Raw genomic sequence first — 18,740 nt, forward strand, 5'->3', positions numbered from 1 at the left:
GCAGTTCCAGGTGCGACAATTTGGCCATTCGAAAACATTTGCTTCAACGATGAGATTGTGCTTCCTTGTGCTAGGCTGCGTGATAGCAGGTAAAGACTTTGCACTTTGAAAATTGTCAGTACTTGACCGTGAATCGTGTTTAGCCAGCGCCTGGCCTGTTGACCAACTTTCGGTACGAGACCATGGCATTAATGGATGGTATGTCCCTCAAAAGGAGGGCGGCCTGAGATGGATTGGCAAAGCGCAGGCGGAGCGTCAATTGGCATACTACGAGGCTGAGGATACGTTGGACGGTCGTCTGTCAACCAACACGGTTAAATTTTATCTGCACACACTGAGCAATCCCAGCACTGGACAGCAGATCAAGGCCACCAAGGCATCTATTGATGGCTCATTCTTTAATCCAAGCAACCCAACAAGGTGAGGTTGGTAGCGGCATGCATTGGCTATGATAATAATAACTGAAATGGTACCACAGAATCACCATTCACGGCTGGAACTCAAACTACAAGGATGGTGTGAACACGAGGATTGCCGATGCCTGGTTCCAGTATGGCGACTACAATATGATTGCGGTGGACTGGCAGCGTGGTCGTTCCTTGGAGTACGCTACCTCCGTGGCTGGAGCCTCGGGAGCTGGCAAGAAAATCGCTGCCCTTGTTGATTTCCTGGTGCAGGAGTACGGCATGCGCCTGGACACTCTGGAAGTGGTTGGCTTCAGTCTGGGGGCCCATGTCGCCGGACACACCGCCAAACAAGTGACATCCGGCAAGGTGGGCAAGGTGGTGGGCTTGGACCCGGCATCTCCTCTTATCAGTTACTCCAAGACCGAAAAGCGTCTGTCCAGCGATGATGCCGTTTATGTAGAGTCCATCCAGACAAATGGAGCCATCTTGGGTTTCTCTCAGCCAATTGGCAAAGCTGCCTTCTACATGAATGGTGGTAGGTCGCAGCCCGGTTGTGGAATCGACATCACCGGCGGTTGCTCGCACACTCGAGCTGTTTTGTACTACGTGGAGGCGCTGCTGTGGAACAACTTCCCCGCGAAGAAGTGTGAAACCTACCAGGACGCCAATAAGAACACCTGCGGCGATAGTTACAGCTCCATCTTGATGGGTGCTGTAGTAAACGCGATTGTGGCTGAGGGTATTTTCTATGTTCCCGTAAACAAGGATTCCCCATACGGATATGGAGAAAAGAATACTGGTGGCGAAGTTACGACAGCTGCTCCAGTGGTGACTACCACTCCTGTTGAAGGTGTTTCGAGTACTGCTGCTCCAGAAGAATCGACAACCGAGGAACCTGAAGAAGTCTCTACAACAACCAAGAAACCTGAAGAGCCATCTACACCTGAAGATCCTGAGGACTCGACGACAGCTGCTCCAGAGGACTCAACAACCGAAGAACCTGAAGAAGCCTCTACAACTACCAAAACTCCTATAGTGCCATCTACACCTGAAGAGCCCGAGGAGTCGACCAGCGTTGCTCCAGAGGAGTCTACAACCGAAGAACCTGAAGAAGACTCTACAACAACCAAACAACCAGAAGAGTCCGAGCCCGAGGAAGTATCTACGACAACCGAAGCACCCGAAGAAGTCTCTACAACTACTGAAGATCCCAAGGAAGATACTTCCGAAGCACCAGAAGAGACGACTACTGCTGCTCCAGAAGACGAAGAATCAACAACCGAAGAACCTGATGTAAACACCACTGCCACTCCTGAGGTTCCTTCAACAACCGCAATCCCCACTGAGCTGCCTTCAACAACTGCAGATCCGGAGCTTCCCATCACCACCACCTTGGCACCGGAAAATCTACCAACGAAGCCACCCACGGATGATAGTGTTGTTCCTGCAGGCACAAAGAACATCTTCATTTTCAACGTCTTTCTGGTAAATGTTAAGGTAGATAATCATTAGCCAAACGTTTTATTACAAAGCACGACCACTGGGTCTGAAAAAGCTTGAAATAAAATCAAAGCAAAATCTGATTTTCACTAATCGTTTCCAAAGGGCTTTCATGGCTTGATGTTCCGAGGTATTGCTTTTAGCATCCGGAGTGATTCACATTTAGTGACAACGATCACAAAATCCATGTTATAATTCTGGTTAATCAGTTCGGGGAGTTGATTATTGTTCAGACAGAAAACGTGCTGATTAGTACAAAAGTTCCCTTATCGCATTAACGCCAGTCACTGCTGCTTTTAATGACGGCAAGAAAAAAACTTTCCGAAAAGTCTCACCTACCAAATGGCTACTTACCAACTAACTTGATTTATTAACTTGAAACTTATCGTATGAGCTTATTTATTATTCATGCGAATGCAATCGTATATGGGATATAATTAAAGCGCTCAACTTTTAATGTTCCCATCAAATTCTTTAAGAAACAAAGTCGTTTCTTTTTTTGTCGACTTCGCTTGCATTTTATTTTCATCTTAAAACTAAGGAGCCCTCCACAATTGCTAAGTGGAAAGTCGACTCTACTAATATTGATGTAGAAGGTAATTCTCGTAGTACTTGAATCCTGTATTCACGCATACCTCATCCAGATCAATAAGGCAATCTCTTTGGAGCACACTAAAGTAACTTCCAGACGGACACTTCAGATTTTGGACCTCACCCCGAATGCATTCTCTGTATCCTGCACAATCATGGGGGTCTTCTTCGCGAAGTCCCTCATCACAAATTTCTATATTAGTGACACAAATGCCCCTTCTGTCCACTAAACAGGCATTAAATTCTGACTCGTAGTAGGAGCCTGTGGGACATAGTTCTGCCCTCAACACTCCATCGATGCATATCATGTAACCTGCACAATTATTGGGGTCCAGTTTTAGTTGTCCTTCTCTGCACTTTGGGAGTGGGTCAGCACACAGCCCATTGGAGTCCAACACACAGGTTTGATCGGGTAGGAATACCTGCTGATCCGAATCACTAGATTGCAAATCGGATAAAGAGTTGTCTTGCGTCTTAACACACACTTTGTGCTCATCAGGCAGGCAATCCCTTTCGGCAACATTGAAGTAACTCCCAAAGGGACATCTGCGACTTTCGACCTGGCCTCGAATGCATTGTCTGTATCCAGCGCAATCCTGTGGGTCTTGTTCGCGAACTCCTTCGATGCAAAATTTAATATTAGTGATACAGAGAGCTCTACTATCCACAAAACAGCCGTTCAAATTGGTATCGAAGTAGAATCCACTGGGACACAATTCCTCCTTCTGTCCTTCATCAGTGCATAAAAGGTATCCTGCACAGTTATTGGGATCTAGTTTCTTCTGTCCTGTTGTGCACTTTGCAAGTGGATCGACACACACTCCATTTACGTCCATAACGCAGGTTATGTTGGATGTGAATGTCTGCAGAATTGCATCAGTAGATGGCAAACCAACAACTGCAACTTCTAAATTTTCGATTGAAATTTCTTTGTATTGATCTACTTCATCAACAATACCAATTGTACTTTCCGTATATTGATCCAAATTATCGGTAGTACTCTCCGTGAAATTATTTAATTCAGTAACAGTACTCTCTGCATATTGATGGAAATCGGCAACAGTGCTGTCTGTATAGTATCCTGTATTTTCCGTATACTGATGCAAATTTTTAGTAGTACTCTCCGTGCTATGAATAAATTCATCAACAGTACTCCCTGCTTGTTGATCTAAATCGGCAACAGTACTCTCTGAATACTGAAGGAAATTACCATACGTAAATTGAGGAAAATTATCCGTACTAGTCTCAGTAAACTGATGTAAATCAACAGTACTCTCTGTATGTATAGGGAAATCGGTAACAGTACTCTCTGTATACTGAGCAAAATAGCCAATTGTACTCTCTGTATATGGATGCAAATTTTCAGTAGTACTCTCTGAAGATTGATTTATTTCATCAACAGTACTACCTGTTTGTTGACCAACAGTACTACCGGTTTGATGATAGAAATCGGCAACAGTATTCTCGATATATTGATGGAAGTAGCCAACTGTACTTTCCGTATATTGATACAAATTTGTTGTAGTACTCTCCGTGGATTGAAACCGATTGATATCGGTGTTATGAGAAAATTCAGTAACAGAACTATCTGAATATTGATGGAAATCGTGAACAGTATTCTCTGTATACTGAAGGAAATCACCAACTGTACTCCCTGTGTGTGGATGCAAATTTTCAGTAGTACTCTCTGTAGATTGATTTAATTCAACAACAGTACTCTGTGTTTGTAGCCGGAAATCGGGAAGAGTACTTCCTGTCTGCTGATGCATATCACCAACTGTACTTTTCGTGTTGTGATATAATTCAGCAACAGTACTGCCTGTTTGTTGATGAATATCGGCAACAGTACTCGCTGTATACTCACTCTTGTATTTCTCTTCCGACTTTTTACATACTTGACCACCATCAAAAAGGCAATCTTGTTGAGTCACATTAAAGTACCTTCCAGAATCACACTTCAGATATTCAACCTCGCCTCGAATGCATTGCTTGTATGCACCGCAATCCTGGGGATCTTCTTCCCGAACTCCTTCAGTACAAAGTTTGATGGTAGTGACACAAGCACCCTCACTGTCTACTAAACATGCTTCTAAATTTAAATCATAATAGGTGCCAGCGGGACACTGGTACTCCACCAGTTCGCCACCGATGCATTTAAAGTATCCCGCACAGTTATTGGGGTCCAATTTCAGCTCTCCTTCTGTGCACTTGGCCGGTGCATCAACGCACACGCCATTCACATCGACGATGCAGGTTTTGTAAGTGGGCTCAAAGTAACTGCCACTGGGACAACTTTTAGATTCCAGCTTTCCGCTTTGGCAGCTTAGGTATCCAGCGCAGTTATTAGGGTCCACCTGAACCTCCCCTTCACTGCATTGATCCGATGCAGAGGAACAAACACCATTCTCGTCAACCTGGCAGAGTTTGAAAATGGCTTCAAAGAAGCTTCCGCTGGGACACTTTTTCTTCTCAACCACTCCACTGACACACTCCAAATAGCCGGCGCAGTCCTCGGAATCCACTGTTATTTCTCCTTCCAAACATATTTTCTTTTCGGGTGTACATAAAGTTCTTCTATCCATGCGGCAGCTTTTCGATATTATATTAAAATAACTTCCAATAGGGCATCTTTTCATTACCAGCTTTCCATGTGAGCACATCAGGTAAGCGGCACAATCATTGAAATCCTCAAAAAGTTGGCCCTCGAAACATTTTCTTCTTGAAGTGGGACAGACATCAAACTCATCCACCATGCAAACCTCATTTTTGGCCTCAAAATAACTTCCATTGGGACAGCTCATGTGCACTGCTTCATCATCGAGACACTGAAAATAGCTGGCACAATCATCGACGTCGACAGCTACGGAACCCTCGGTACATTTAATAGAATCCTTTATGACAGACGCTAAAGATGTATGCATCAAGCATATCAATGCCCACAAAGAGCCCACTAAACCAGGGAAAAATTCATTAGTTTCATCAATATTTTCTGTTAGGGTTACAACTGTCTCACCGTGGTAAATCATCCGCAGTCGTTGCAGCTTCATTTTACTTTTTTTTCATATGAGAGGCGTTCCATAAAGTTTCAGCTTTTATATTGCAACTCCATTAGCACTTTTGTAACCACAGATAAGATAGAAATGTAAGATGGCCTTATCTCAAGATGTTACATATGTCCCTTCGTGAGTGGCAAATAAAAAATGTGTGAGAAAATGACTCAGCATCGAAATACATTTGTATAAGTTTAATAATCGGCAACAAATGATAGTGCAGCCTTGCGAGCTTAACGAACCCAAAGGCTTGTCACAGGATATCCAAAATGAAAAAAAATTTATACAAACAAAGAACGGAATTTTCGCACCCGGAATGTGTTAAGCTGTGTTGAAACTCACACTTATTGTCAACTAATTTGCATATTTTCTGCTTAGTTTGTTATCGCCACTTGTTTGATCTGAGGTTTCCCCCCCGAATTTATACATATCCCAACAACTGTGACTAAGAAATTAACATACAAATAGAATCCATGAGCATTTGCTGCTTTTGGGCGAAGGTCAAAAAGCTTAGACGTGTCGGCATAGCCAGCCACTTAATGCCACATCATCTACCAGTCGCCTAAAGGTTCATTATTCATTTTAGGCGTCTTAACGCCTTCACCTTTTAAACCAATGTAGTCCCACTCCCGAGCACTCGTTAATTTATCAAAACCCAACTGGCCACGGAAATTTTTAATCCAAAAGTCCGTTGGTATTTTTCCGTGTTTTCCATTGATTTCCCTGTTTCTGGCAAAAAAAAATCGTAAATTGCGGTCGGATTTTACCAAACTACAAACATTCGCCCTTTGAATGCCACCAAATATTCCGTTTGTAGTTTAAAAGGAAACCATTCCCAAGCTGCCTTTTTTTTGGCATTCTTAAACGTTGTTAGTGACTCGTTTCCCAAATGACTTAAAGGTACACAAAACAAATGCTTCTGGCCGGCTAATGACACGAGTCCTCGGGCAATTGTGGCTGCCACCTGAACGTCGACAAGTATGCGAACTTAAAAGTGTCAACAATAGCCCAAAAAGGTTGGCCAAAAGGTTGCAAACTTAACTTATCATTTCAGTCTAGCAATGTATGAAGCTATGACTGTGGAAAATTATGCCAACCTATGCATTGTTCTGTGCATTTTCCTCTTACAAAATGAGGTCTACGTTTTATTCATTTCTAATTCAAAGCAGCTGTAATAATTCAAAAGGCCCGCCAACGGCAAAGGGTTATCAGGCTTGACTGAACTTCCATGAAAATTAAAACTTTTTCCTGCAAAAAGCGGACTCCGCTTCCAATTAAGCTAAAAACTGCGAATTTGGTTGATTTAGTTTTTGATGTATGCACAAATATCATTTTGTGAGAAATAAGGGCGGATAAGCAATTGCTTTCCACGTGAATTCTGAATCCTCCTTTTTTTTGCCTTACACTGAATGGCAAGGGAAAATTTGAATTCTCCGAATCATGTTGGGGAGCTTAAACATTTGTGAAAATATGCAGGTTTTTGGTTGCGGTTTTTCTATTGAAATTCTTTAAAAGAATATTACGTACACGACCTGTTGAAATTTGGATTAATTCGAAGCTGCCGTTAAAATAAATCAGACACTTCCCAAGTCTTCAATCGGTTGGACCCAATTGCAGTTTAATTTATAAAATACAAAAAATCCAGAGCCGTTCTCTACAGAAATTTCTGAATGACTGAGGCAAGTTTGAGACAAGGAAATTTTTATGGTGGAAGCTGTGCTTGCATCCATCTCAATGAATCTTGCAAATTGTGTTTGGGAATATGTCAAAAACCTTTTGAGATGAGCACACTGTCCTCCTGCCGTTCCAAAACAAAAGTTTATAAACACCCACAAGTTTTTTATACCTTTAGTTGGCCAACTGCTGGAGAGTTTCCACCAGTGTTTGTGTGTATTTTGAGTGTAAATAAATTCAATTTTTTGCTGTCATACCGTTTTTCTGGTTATCTCACTATACATATTCGCAAAATTTCTGGCAGCATTTGAAATGCTTTAAAAAACGATACAAGTCCTAGAGAGCAAGTCAGAAGCTGAAAAAACGTCACATGAAACTAACAAAAGCATAGCGAATTTTGTTTAGTTAACTATTGTATTTTGAAAAACCTAAGAAAAACATTTTTTTACTCAGATACTGTAAGCCAGAAATTGTATGTAACAGCATGAACAAATTTCAACTGAAGTATTTATTTGTTTAATATGAAAAACACATTTGCCCAAAAAATGGTTGTTGATAAGAGGATTTACAACATGTATTTGGTCAATAAGCATTGTTAATGCAAGAATTAAGAATTAAATTTTCAAGAGAGTTTAGTTATTTAATATTCGCCCATGAACCTTACATATTAAACTAAGGGACATATGTCTTTTGATACATGATATCGAAAGCAAGCCAATATTTAACAAGCAGAGCAATTGCTTGTTTATCTTAATGTTTGTGCTTTTTGCAATATACAAGCTAGTTTATTTACAAAAAAAACTGTCATTGGCTCTTATCAATGTATTGATAGGGAATTTTATATCATCAGACTGACAAAATGTTTGTGCAAAATTATTTAGCAAAATATTTGCGGTAAATTATTTGAACTCACATTTTGTCAGCCTTAGGTTATCGTGCAGCCAACAAAATAATGAAAAGCGAATGTGAACGGATGTCTGACATTGAATTTATTATTATTTGTGATGATGATGAAAATTTTGGGAAAGTGCCGCCTACGACGTTAGCTGAGTATATTAATGCCAAAGTGTTCAAAGTGTTGACATTGGTTTTGGCAAATCCCTCAGATCACCCGGGTCATATGCAAATGCCACAAAGCAGTAAGTTTTGCCTTATCAATAAACCAAAATCCGAAACATATACCCAAGGCAAACAGACAACAGTCACTAAAATGCGGCAATAAATCTGTGTGTACAGCCCGACACGCGTTGACATTTAAACGACACATAAACATTCCCAGAGAGTCGGAACAGAAAAGAAGTTAAAAAAAATCAGGCTCACAGTAATCTCCCCGAATAAATGCAGAAGAGGCAAATTAAAGCTAAAAAGCGTAGAAGACGCACCCCAAAATATGGGGAGAAAGCAATGGAACTGCAAGTTGATGATAAAATACGCGTTTACCTGCAACACACATTGGAAACAACAAACAAAGACGGTAAAACAGCTCCATTTTAGTAGCATGATGCGTATTTTATAATTAACCAGAAGCTTATTGGATAAGACCAGCTTAAGTTCTTTCTGTGCTGTATTTACGCAGTCAGTAATGACAACGCTGCGTATGCTTCATATTTTTTTGTGTTCAACCAAACTGATAGTGCTTCAGTAGCACAATAAAAATCTGATTGATGATATTTCCGGCAAAGGCTAAGGACAATGTAATACAAATACGAATTTGTGATAAAATTATGTATTCGAGTATTTATAAAGAACATTCAAGCAATAAGATTTTTTTGCAAAACAGCTGAAGTGCAGAAAAGTCCAACGTAGTTGCGATTTTACCATTTTGATATAACATTTGTCTTTACGAAGTACACATACTTCACTTAATTTGGGTCATGTAAATGGCAGCTTAAGCAAACTAAAAATGGATATTGAATTCATCAAATGCAATGTTTTCTTAGAACTTAGTTTTCCTTTAATATTTCGGCATTCTATGCCGCTAAATTAAGCCAATCAGCTTTTAAACGGTAAACTGTCCTGTGGCGCACGAAAAATTAATTGGATACATCGCAAACGCATTTCAAGGGTCGTGAAAGGTATAGAAATAGCAGTGATTTCTGGTCATGTGTCCGGACCTGGTTTCACACAGAACCCAACAACTGACTCGATGTGTGAAACTCAGTGGAATGCTAACGAGGGGAAACAACAAGGCAGATGCCAGCGGAGAGGACAAGCTGATTAGCGGGTAAATAAAGCTCATTGCAACACTCACCTGGTGCAGTGCTGCGGGGTGAAAGGGAGCTGCCTTTGCCTTGGTAGGCAAATTGACACCGACAGTGTCAAATGTAATGCCCCGAAACAATGGCCACAATTTCACTTGCACTCACTCACTTTCCCTATTGCGTACACGCACCGTTGGCTGCTTGTTAATAGTGTCAGTTTATTAATTGTTTATCGTTCACTGTTTATTGGCACTTATCCAATTGATTTAAATGGCTTTTTTTTATGAGTTAAAAAGTTGAATTCCGAGACCCGAGAACGAGGCGAAAAACGATGGGGAAAAGCTAAAGGAGCACGCCCACCAACGATGCGATTCGCACGAGCACACAAAGCGAACTGAATGTGCCGCCGGACTTTGCATCCGACTTTTCAACTGACTTACTGATCAGCCGGCCACGAAACTCGGGCACGAACCACTCGACATCGGGCGCCACTCCTGCTCCTTTGCCGGCTGCCAGCCACATGTTGCCACACCGCTCTGCGCAGGCACCGGCCCCCAAAAGCCAACTGTTTGATTTGGCGGGAAATCTAGGCAACATGTTGCCCTGGCCACATCCCTCCTTCTAACCACGTTGGTCATTACTGCCACGTTTATTGGCCGCAAAGCAATGAGGAAAGCCATCAACAGTGGGCCTACCGCAGAAATTAACAAAACGTAACGCAATTAAGCAGGCTGTAAGTTCGCCAAGGTCAAGTCTTCATACAGGGTCAATTATCATTTTCGACGGCATGAGCAATCATTAAATCACTGAAACGAGACATTCATTGTGGTATTTATGTTTTACATATAGTAGAAGCCATAAGCCATAAATAAAGGAAAGTTTTTGTTTTGTTTCTTAAGATTTTTAGATAATGAAGTTTGTATAAATGTCCGTCCTTTTAAAACTTGGCATAAATATTTAAATAAGTATTTCAAGCCCTTATTACATGCCATTACACTATTTCTCAAAAAAAACCTAACTATTATATATATTGATATAGTATTTTTTCATTGTTAGTTGCTAATGTTATATACGAATAAGTATATAGTTGTAGCGCCTCTGAAGCCGAATATATTACGAAAAGAAATAAAACCTTTTTTTTATAAATTCAATATTTATTATCTACTTTTTAATAAAACAAATGTAACAAGTTTTACAAACGAACAAACAACGAGATGTGCATGTGGGGCGGTGTGGCACGTGTGCATGTGTGAATTGGGAACAGGGTATTGGGTAGAGGTAGGGGTAGAGGTAGAGATGCATCCAATGGGAATTAGACTATGACAAACTGTGAAATTGGCTAGGGCATCTTCATCAGCTTCTTGCCTGGGGGCCTCACTTTAGCTTCTTGAGGAAGAAGCGGTTGGGAGGACCGTAGCTGGTGGCGGGTACATGCGATGGAATGGGGGCCAGTCGCTGCTCGGGCTGCTCCTCCACTACGATGGGCGCCATCGAGGGCTCCTCGATGGCCAGAGCGGCGGGAGCGGTAGCAGGGGGCAGGTACTGGTTGGCAGGAGCGGACAAGGTGGTCTGGATCTCCTCCCCAGTGTAGGCGGCTGCGGTGGGTGGACCATAGACCGATGCGGGAACGGCAGGCTGCTCCACCTCGGGCTCGGGGGCCAAGGTAGTGGGGGGCAGGACATCGGCGATCTCGGCCAGAGGAGCGAAGTCTTCGGCGGTGGCCTGACGGGGCTCCATTTCCGCGGGCGGGGGTCCGTAGACGGGGGCCTCCTCCTTCTTGGTCTTGTACTTGATGAAGTACACCTCCGGCTTCGAGGGCTTGGTGGGTGGTGGCGTCGGGATCACAATGTCCTGTTCTTGCTCCGGCTTCTTGTGCAGCACATAGATCAGGGTCTTCTCCTCGTTCTGAGGTGGTGGCGGCACAACTGGCTGGCGGATGGCCGGGGCGGATGGCGCCTTGATGAACACGATCTTGTAGTGCTTTTGCTTGGGTCCCTGCTGGTGGTGCACCCGCGTCTGGATGGCGTCCTCCTCCTCGAAGTCCTTTGGCGGCACATGGACGTAGATGTGCTTGTGCACCTTGGTCTCCTGGGGCCCGTTGTTGTAGCCGCTGGCATGCTGCACTCCGGACAGGCGGTGGGCCATGTTGTAGCTGTCATCGTAGGCGTTCAGGGGCTCTGCGGCGGCGGCAGTGGGAGGCACTTGCTCGAGGGCTTCCAGCTGCATCTGGGGGGGCAGGTAGGTCTGCTGAGGAGCGGCAAAGTTGGCAAAAGACTGTTCCTGGGGCAACGGTTGGTAGATCTGCGGGGCCACGGGGTGAACTGGTCACAAAAAAAGGGGAAAAAATTAGTATTGGCTTATATATGCATCGAGATATAAAAATTGTTTGTTCTTCTGGTCTTTAAATATAATTAATTTATAATTGCCAAAGATATAACTTATTTATTTAACAAAACAACGGAAAAATACGACATTAATGGTTAGATTATATTCGAATTAAATTCAATTGTTTATCTATCTATTACAAAAAAAAGATATTTAAATGTAAATTTAAATCTTTATGAAATTACATTCAACATATTGGAAATATATATAGACAAAAAAAAGCTCACAAGGAGGCAAATTAAAAATATTTATTTCACTCATTCTAACTAAGTTCTGTCCATAAATCAGATTGATTTAAGTTGAGACAAGCTTTAATAACATTCTTTAACTGGACACTTACCATTTAGTGGCAAAGCCCGCTGGCTCTGCTGCTGGGGTAATCCGTGGTAGGCATACGGGGATGGGGGCTCAGGACGAGCCAAAGTGCTGGCCACTAGGGAGGCCACACACACAACGAACAGCGACGAGACACGCATGGCTATTGCTCCTGGTAATAGAAAATCCTGTGCTTCTGAGTAAACCCGTAATCCTTTGGCTCGATGGAGTGCTTCGGTGGAGAAGCTCGATGCTCGACTGATGCTGAGTTGGTAGCCGCGGACCCAATTTATATGATTCGATGTCCGGCGCTGAGTGCTCAAAATCTCATTACAAAAGGTAAACGAAAAAAATGAATTTAATTAAGCATTAAAAGAGACGCGAAGAGCGGCGTTTGAAGTTGGCCAAAAGCGAGGCGATGGCGGTAGCAGAGCAAAGCCACAGATACGGATGCAGAGAGGAGTTTGCGACACGTGTCTTGCGATGGGCACAAGCGGGAAATTAGAGCAAAACCCGGCTGCAAATCCAATCTCCCAGGAGGGGGCAACCCCATAGTCCAAAATCAAAGACCTGTGCCCGAGCAAAATCATCCAAACAGTTTTGTGTAACACTCTCGTGCGAGTATCTTTGAATCTTATATCTGGTATCTCTCATCGGTGAGATGCAGCAGCGGCAACCTTCAGCCAAGTGCTCCAAGTGTTATTTTCACAATTGGAGCGCTCTCAAATCGCTGGCTCGAAATCGAAAGTGACCCACGATTACCCACTCGACCGAGTCCCATTGATGGAGTTCATTCATGTGACGCCTCGAGGAACTTGTTTGTCCAGCTTGCAGTTCCTTGGCCAACCAGCCATAAGATAATCCATTTTATCACAGGATTCGTTTGGAAGCCACAAATCGAACAATGAAACTAATGTTCAGAGGCCAGAAATTTAAAGCATGTTTTAAATGTTATTTTAAAAATTCAATCAAATATATCACCTTAATAAGCAATAATTTCTGAACTTTATTTCTTAAATAAATAAGATTGTGAATTTATGAAAGTATATTAAAAAGCTGCAAGTCATTGTTTATAATACAATGCATTAGATTAATATATACACTCAACCCATTCTTAACCCTAACAAATTCCTTCATAAAGCTAACAGAAAACCACAAGTCACCAGACCAAAAGAAACATAATAACGAAGGGCTTTTCAAGGCCAGTACATAATTTTCCCCAACTGTCAACCGTCGACAGCGAACACTTTCAACACCTACGACAACAATTACGAAACAATCGTAACAAAATCAAAATCAATTTTCAAATTAAAGCCAAACATTAACCAAAAAAACGAAATCGAAACAATAAGTAATAAAACAAAACAGCAGCTACCCAAATAAAGTGAATAGCGAGCGGCGTTTAATTGGATTTGGTGCACACATCGAGGGATTGAAAGCAAATAGACCCTCAGCAACCGAAGTCGGCTGAATCGAGACACTTGTCCACTTGCTGTCCACACACAGAAACCATTAATCGTAATTGCAGCCGACGCATCTCGACGCAGAAAGGTGGAGAAATGTGGAGTGGCTGTACGGACACATGTATCTTGGAGCCGCAAGGCGGCACAAGAAGCTGGGGGGCGTACGTAATGGCAACAAGGTTTTTGGGGCTTTACGTCACCGATCGAATCGATTGGAAATTGGTGCACTTGGCCACCGATGAAGAAGCCCAACGAGTCAGGCAATGACAGCGGAAAGAAGGGCTCGACTCTGCTAAACAAAAAAAAAAACAGGGATGCACAGACACTTGCAACATACACAAACAAAAATGATACAATAAAAAACGAACCTGTAACTAAACTAATATTTTATAAACTAAGAATGCTGAAAATTGCTTAAAAATATTGCAAAAACAGTAAATTTCTCTGCTGTGAATAAAGTTGGTAAAGTCACAACGAAATATCACATACGGGTAAGGTACAACAAAAACCTTTGAAATTGTTTAATTAAAGTCTGTTGAGTTTTATAAAGCTTCAAGTTATAATTATACTTATAACTACTTGTATGTTTTTAATATTTCCTTTAATATTAATAAGAGCTATAAAAATTCAACATAAGCTATTTACTCCCCTAAATACAATGTATATATTTCCATCCCTGACAAAGAGAAAGAGCAAAAGAAAGACCAAAAGGAGCTGCCGCATATTGTGTCATCGACGCATCGAAATTCGTGAAAACCAGGTCAACAGTGCAGTAGCACATCCATCCACGAGCTGTTGATTTGCGACGATCAGGAGATACCTGCCCTTCTCCTCTTGGCATTGGCTTTGTCTACTTTTCGGTGCCCTTCGTCCGGTTCCATTGACATTGCCGCGAAGTTCGGTCAACTGTTTGGGGGGAATTTCCATCGGAGCAGCTTAAAATAGACGGAGCGGCCGGGGATGCGCCACTTGACTTGCCACTTGTTGCACTCAAGTGCCACGAACAGCAAAAGCCATAGAAGAAGCACAACGGCCAACACGAAGGGGCAGAAGCTTTGGGGCTTTGTCATTGAGATGTGAACCCACAAGTCGATTAGTTGGCCAATGGCAGTGGAGAAGCGCATTCCATCGCCGAAGAATGCTTAGGTCATTTGGCTTTTAACATGGAGTAAAAGAAGCTGCGAGCCTTGTGGCTTAAGTGGGTATAATGATACGTATACCATAAGATATCTGGCTTACTAAAAAGTGGGCAAAATACATGTTATTTATAAACAAAATTAGTTAATACTTAAAACTTCAAAAATAACAGATCCTAGTCCCTAATTAAAATTAAGGGCATTCCTAAATAGGTATTTACATTTAATGTTTTCAAAATATAATTCATTTATTTTCTACTTTTAAAAAATGTTCACATTCTTTGATTTACAACGATTAACACCAAATTAAATTCACAAAAAATCACTCGCAGACCTCAAATTAACCTAAGCTCATATAATTTGCCTCCACATAAAATGATTTAATGAGTTAAATAATTTTATTACACTCCAAAACAAGTGTATTTTTACTTTTACCACAAACATCGAAAACAAAAAGGCGAAAACAAAACATGCAAATCATGGTCCAAAAAGTTTATAAAAAAAGATCGCGGGTATATGTTATATATTTAACTGGGGCCTCAGCCCACACTTCGTAAATTATGACAAATGGTCAATGAATGTGGTCCTATTTCCCCCCAATTCCCCTTGTTATAAATGCGTTGACAAATCGTTTGACTAAGACGACTTAATAGCATGCCCCGGAGGAACATATTGATGATGATTACAGCGATCGGCGTCGTCGATTATATCGTTAATTATAGACGACAGACAACCAGAGCGCTTTTGCACCGCTTGCCATTCCGCCCATCAAGGTCATTCGATTTTAGCACAATTATCGAGGCCCTTATTCCAGCCCATCGTGGATTTTATGTAACTCACTTACAACCTGTGGGAAGTAATTAAAACTGGAGCAGGCCAGGTTATTTTTATTATTTACGTGGTGTGGGTGTTTTTGGTTCGTTGCCATAGCCGTGTTCCTAGGGCAATGTTAATGAGGCTAATAGCAGTCTCGACCGAAAAAAAAGGAAACAAATTGGATTTTGGGATGAGTTTGAGATTACTTAAACTTGTATATATAGATTTTAGTGCTGCGAATTAGTCAATATAGGAGCTGGTAAAATACAGTTTAACTACTACTTTTATCAAGAGTTTTTATGGCATCGGAAGTTCCTAAAAGGTTTTCGTTCTTAGAAATTTTTGATAGTTTCCAAAAAGCGAAGGCGGTATGTAGGGTATTTATAGTAAACACTAATTCATATCATTTACTTAATAAAGTTTACGTTACACAACTTTTAGAACTTACAAAAATATATCTAGGCCTACAAAACTTTTGAAAAATTCACAATAAAATAAATATTAGTAGAATGCTATCTATTTATTCGAGAGAATTTTTACCGCCCTTCAGCAGTAAGGCCTAACCGAATTGAAGCCCACTTTGCCATGGAACAATTGTTTTCAACATGTGGCCAAATATTGACATTGAATTATAATGCCCATTGAGACGCACAGCAATCAAAGGCCTATATATAGAGCCAAACACACGCTTATTGCCGGCCAAAAGTATAGTGTAATAACATGGTTAGTGCACAAAGGCAAATGGCAATATTTTGTCAATGATAGTGGTCAAATGACTCGGGGGCAATGTGGGGTAAAATGTTTTCTTCGTGGATCTGCAACAGCTGACAGCTGTCAGACAAATCGAATGCTTTTCCGCCGAGTATCTAACAGGTACGCAAAAGTATCTGCGTATCTGCGCATCTGCCGGTGCGTTTGGTTGGGTTTCGTTGAACTAAGTGCCCGGCTAAATGCTTTGAGCCGCAATTTGTATCTGGCGCTTTGTTTATGTACGCTGTCATCTCCTTTTGTTTGGCACTAGTTTGCCCAGCCCCCAGTCTCAATTCCAATTTGTTAGCCATTTGCAGTCAATCGCATTGTGGCCACTAACAAATTTGCTTGTCAGGCCGCGTTGGTCTTTCCATTCGCCTTTTCATTATGGCTCTTTAGTGGGCCGTCATCTCTGTTTGCTGCCCAACTGGCAATTAAAAACGTATTTACCAGCACTTTGCCATTGTGGAGCATTTATCGCACGACTTGCACTTGACCAATTCCGATTTTGAAGAGGTTAAAGCCAGTCGAAGGACTAGCCCCTAAATGGCCGTTACTAAATGCGGTGTCGTATTTAAGCCCACTTGTCGTATACTCGATGTGAGATCATAGTCGCCCGCTGGCGCCATCTACATGTCATCAGACTTGATAGCTTATCACTACGCCTTGAAAAAGTTTAAACGATGAAAGAAAACGTCAGATGAGAAATAAAGCTTCACAGAAGCCAAACAAAGTTAAAAGCAAACAAAGAGCACATGGAGTAGGCAACTTGGGTCTAAAACTAACAATACCCTCGTTATAGGGAAATCAATTGATCGTAATATATTTAGTCGGTTTTTGAGATGCATTTCTCCAAGCTTAGAAACTTTTCATAAGAACTTGGTACAGTCTAGATAAAAAAAACTAAATATATCTACTTCAAATTCAAAAGGTTTTTCTTATTACAAAATGAATGTAAGTCACAAGTTAAGCCTAATTTATAACATGACTTTAAAGTGTATAATAAAGAAGAGACCACTTCATTGGGTTTATGTTTTAGTTTTTAAAAATTTATGACATATTTTTTTATTTTGGTATTTATTTAAAATCTGATTTGGGTTGAGTAAAAAAAAACAAAAAATTCGTTTTTGCTTCGAAGCATTCAAAAAAGGCATATCCCCAATTAAACAGACTCTGCTTAGGGTATGTCAAAAATTAAAAGAGGCAACCTAAAGACAAAAGCATTCGGCTTACGACTGCAGCCAAGTTGAGTACGCATTTTAGTTGCTCACGAGAAGATCGCCGGTGAGGTATCCGAAAAGCAGCACATAATCTCGTAAACCACGTATACGATATATCTCAGGGCAATGCAAACCCCAAACCACAACGAAAGTCAGGTAAGGAAAATGGGGCTTATCTGGCCGAGATTACAAATAGTATTTCATATGTTCGGCAACTCGTTAGCTTATTTTGGTGCAGCAGAATTTGCGAACACTATCTCATGAACTAGTTAGGAGCCATGCTGATCATGTAGAGCAACTGGATCTAAGCCATAACTGCCTGAAAGATTTGTCCTGGCTGGCGGAGTTCGAGCAGCTACGTCACTTGGTCCTGGACAGCAATAGAATGCATGAAGCTCATCTCAGAACGTTGACACGCCCTCTGCCCCAATTAGAAGTACTTATGCTCAACAAAAACGAGGTATTATTTACCAAATATTATAATTATTTCTCTAGACAATCTTATCAAATAAATATACTCAATTCCAGTTCAGCGACCTGCCAACGACAATGCGACTGATCAGAAGGTTTTTTCCCAACCTGCAATATTTGAGCTTCCATGGCAATCCAATCTGCCCAGATGGTCTGGAACTACAGCCCTTCTCCAGTTACCTTAGCTACGACTATGCATACTACAGGTGGGTCTGCTCAAATATTGATTCATCTAAACTTAGCTTTCGATCTGTTTTAGCAATTACATTGCACAGTCGCTCAGCAAGCTGAAATTCCTGGATCATGGACTGGTTCAACGCACCTACCAGTACGAAAGTTTCCCGCTAAAAAGTTATGCTGGAAAGCAACTGATACAAACAACTAGTTTCTGAGGTGGCGACCTGATAAAAAAGAAAATTATTTAAATATACATATTAGAAAAAAGATACGAAAGTCATGTAGTTTACATGAAATATTAAAAGTATATTTTCAAGATTGCTTTACATAATATTTCAAATTAACATTGCGGGGTTCCATATTCAAGCAGTTTTAAAAAAGCTAACTCCTTAGATGTTTTTAAATAGCTGATGCTAAATTTAATTTGTTTTTTAAATTAAAAAAAAATGATACTAGTTGTAATAAATTGTTGCGATTTAAACTTAAAAGGTTTTTAGAAAGTTTTTAGCGATAACAAAAACTCACCCTGTTCTAGACCAAAGCTAATTCACAAACCGTAAAAGAAAAAGCTTTCAAGCATTTGT

General features: G+C 41.2%; 5 protein-coding genes across 10 annotated transcripts in view; 2 read left to right on the top strand and 3 right to left on the bottom strand.

The window, feature by feature from the left end:
- The window catches only part of LOC128251685 (RYamide receptor), a 56,354-nt gene extending 46,559 nt beyond the window's left edge, over positions 1-9,795 (bottom strand). For 3 of the 4 annotated variants that reach the window (XM_052978779.1, XM_052978781.1, XM_052978782.1), the window contains exon 1: positions 9,474-9,795. The gene's annotated coding sequence lies outside the window, so the exon portion shown is untranslated. The remainder of the gene's footprint in view (positions 1-9,473) is intronic. The other variant, XM_052978780.1, reaches the window with a different exon arrangement.
- LOC128251683 (uncharacterized) lies at positions 6-1,990 on the top strand. 2 transcript variants are annotated; one of them, XM_052978775.1, is made up of 4 exons: positions 6-89; positions 144-420; positions 479-1,724; positions 1,755-1,990. In XM_052978775.1, exons 1-4 carry the CDS (start codon positions 50-52, stop codon positions 1,917-1,919), a joined length of 1,728 nt encoding a protein of 575 aa, XP_052834735.1. In that variant the 5' UTR covers positions 6-49; the 3' UTR covers positions 1,920-1,990. The 2 variants fall into 2 exon arrangements, with proteins under 2 accessions (XP_052834735.1, XP_052834734.1); XM_052978774.1 differs by having other exon boundaries at positions 479-1,990.
- On the bottom strand, positions 2,100-5,630 carry LOC128251680 (uncharacterized). Its single transcript, XM_052978770.1, has 2 exons — positions 5,512-5,630; positions 2,100-5,448 (listed from the first exon to the last, which is right to left on the bottom strand). Exons 1-2 carry the CDS (start codon positions 5,543-5,545, stop codon positions 2,486-2,488), a joined length of 2,997 nt encoding a protein of 998 aa, XP_052834730.1. The 5' UTR covers positions 5,546-5,630; the 3' UTR covers positions 2,100-2,485.
- Positions 9,796-10,556: 761 nt separating the features above from the next.
- LOC128259820 (uncharacterized) lies at positions 10,557-12,384 on the bottom strand. The gene is made up of 2 exons (XM_052992421.1): positions 12,149-12,384; positions 10,557-11,744 (listed from the first exon to the last, which is right to left on the bottom strand). Exons 1-2 carry the CDS (start codon positions 12,282-12,284, stop codon positions 10,798-10,800), a joined length of 1,083 nt encoding a protein of 360 aa, XP_052848381.1. The 5' UTR covers positions 12,285-12,384; the 3' UTR covers positions 10,557-10,797.
- Positions 12,385-17,517: 5,133 nt separating this feature from the next.
- On the top strand, positions 17,518-18,474 carry LOC128257198 (leucine-rich melanocyte differentiation-associated protein). 2 transcript variants are annotated; one of them, XM_052988086.1, is made up of 4 exons: positions 17,518-17,664; positions 17,732-17,968; positions 18,037-18,185; positions 18,239-18,474. In XM_052988086.1, exons 1-4 carry the CDS (start codon positions 17,635-17,637, stop codon positions 18,369-18,371), a joined length of 549 nt encoding a protein of 182 aa, XP_052844046.1. In that variant the 5' UTR covers positions 17,518-17,634; the 3' UTR covers positions 18,372-18,474. The 2 variants fall into 2 exon arrangements, with proteins under 2 accessions (XP_052844046.1, XP_052844054.1); XM_052988094.1 differs by having other exon boundaries at positions 18,255-18,378.
- The last annotated feature ends 266 nt before the right edge of the window (positions 18,475-18,740 follow it).

Source organism: Drosophila gunungcola, chromosome 3R (genome assembly GCF_025200985.1).
Source record: "Drosophila gunungcola strain Sukarami chromosome 3R, Dgunungcola_SK_2, whole genome shotgun sequence".
NCBI classification, from domain to species: domain Eukaryota; kingdom Metazoa; phylum Arthropoda; class Insecta; order Diptera; family Drosophilidae; genus Drosophila; species Drosophila gunungcola.

Bases quoted from the DNA above. Each gene is read 5' to 3' on its own strand.
- LOC128251683 (XM_052978774.1), top strand. From the start codon at position 50: ATGAGATTGTGCTTCCTTGTGCTAGGCTGCGTGATAGCAG. The intron at 90-143 runs GTAAAGACTTTG...AATCGTGTTTAG, and splicing joins GCTAGGCTGCGTGATAGCAG to CCAGCGCCTGGCCTGTTGAC. The intron at 421-478 runs GTGAGGTTGGTA...ATGGTACCACAG, and splicing joins AATCCAAGCAACCCAACAAG to AATCACCATTCACGGCTGGA.
- LOC128251680 (XM_052978770.1), bottom strand. From the start codon at position 5,545: ATGAAGCTGCAACGACTGCGGATGATTTACCACG. The intron at 5,449-5,511 runs GTGAGACAGTTG...TCCCTGGTTTAG, and splicing joins ACTGCGGATGATTTACCACG to TGGGCTCTTTGTGGGCATTG.
- LOC128259820 (XM_052992421.1), bottom strand. From the start codon at position 12,284: ATGCGTGTCTCGTCGCTGTTCGTTGTGTGTGTGGCCTCCCTAGTGGCC. The intron at 11,745-12,148 runs GTAAGTGTCCAG...TTTTGTGACCAG, and splicing joins GCGGGCTTTGCCACTAAATG to TTCACCCCGTGGCCCCGCAG.
- LOC128257198 (XM_052988086.1), top strand. From the start codon at position 17,635: ATGCAAACCCCAAACCACAACGAAAGTCAG. The intron at 17,969-18,036 runs GTATTATTTACC...ACTCAATTCCAG, and splicing joins TTATGCTCAACAAAAACGAG to TTCAGCGACCTGCCAACGAC. The intron at 18,186-18,238 runs GTGGGTCTGCTC...GATCTGTTTTAG, and splicing joins TACGACTATGCATACTACAG to CAATTACATTGCACAGTCGC.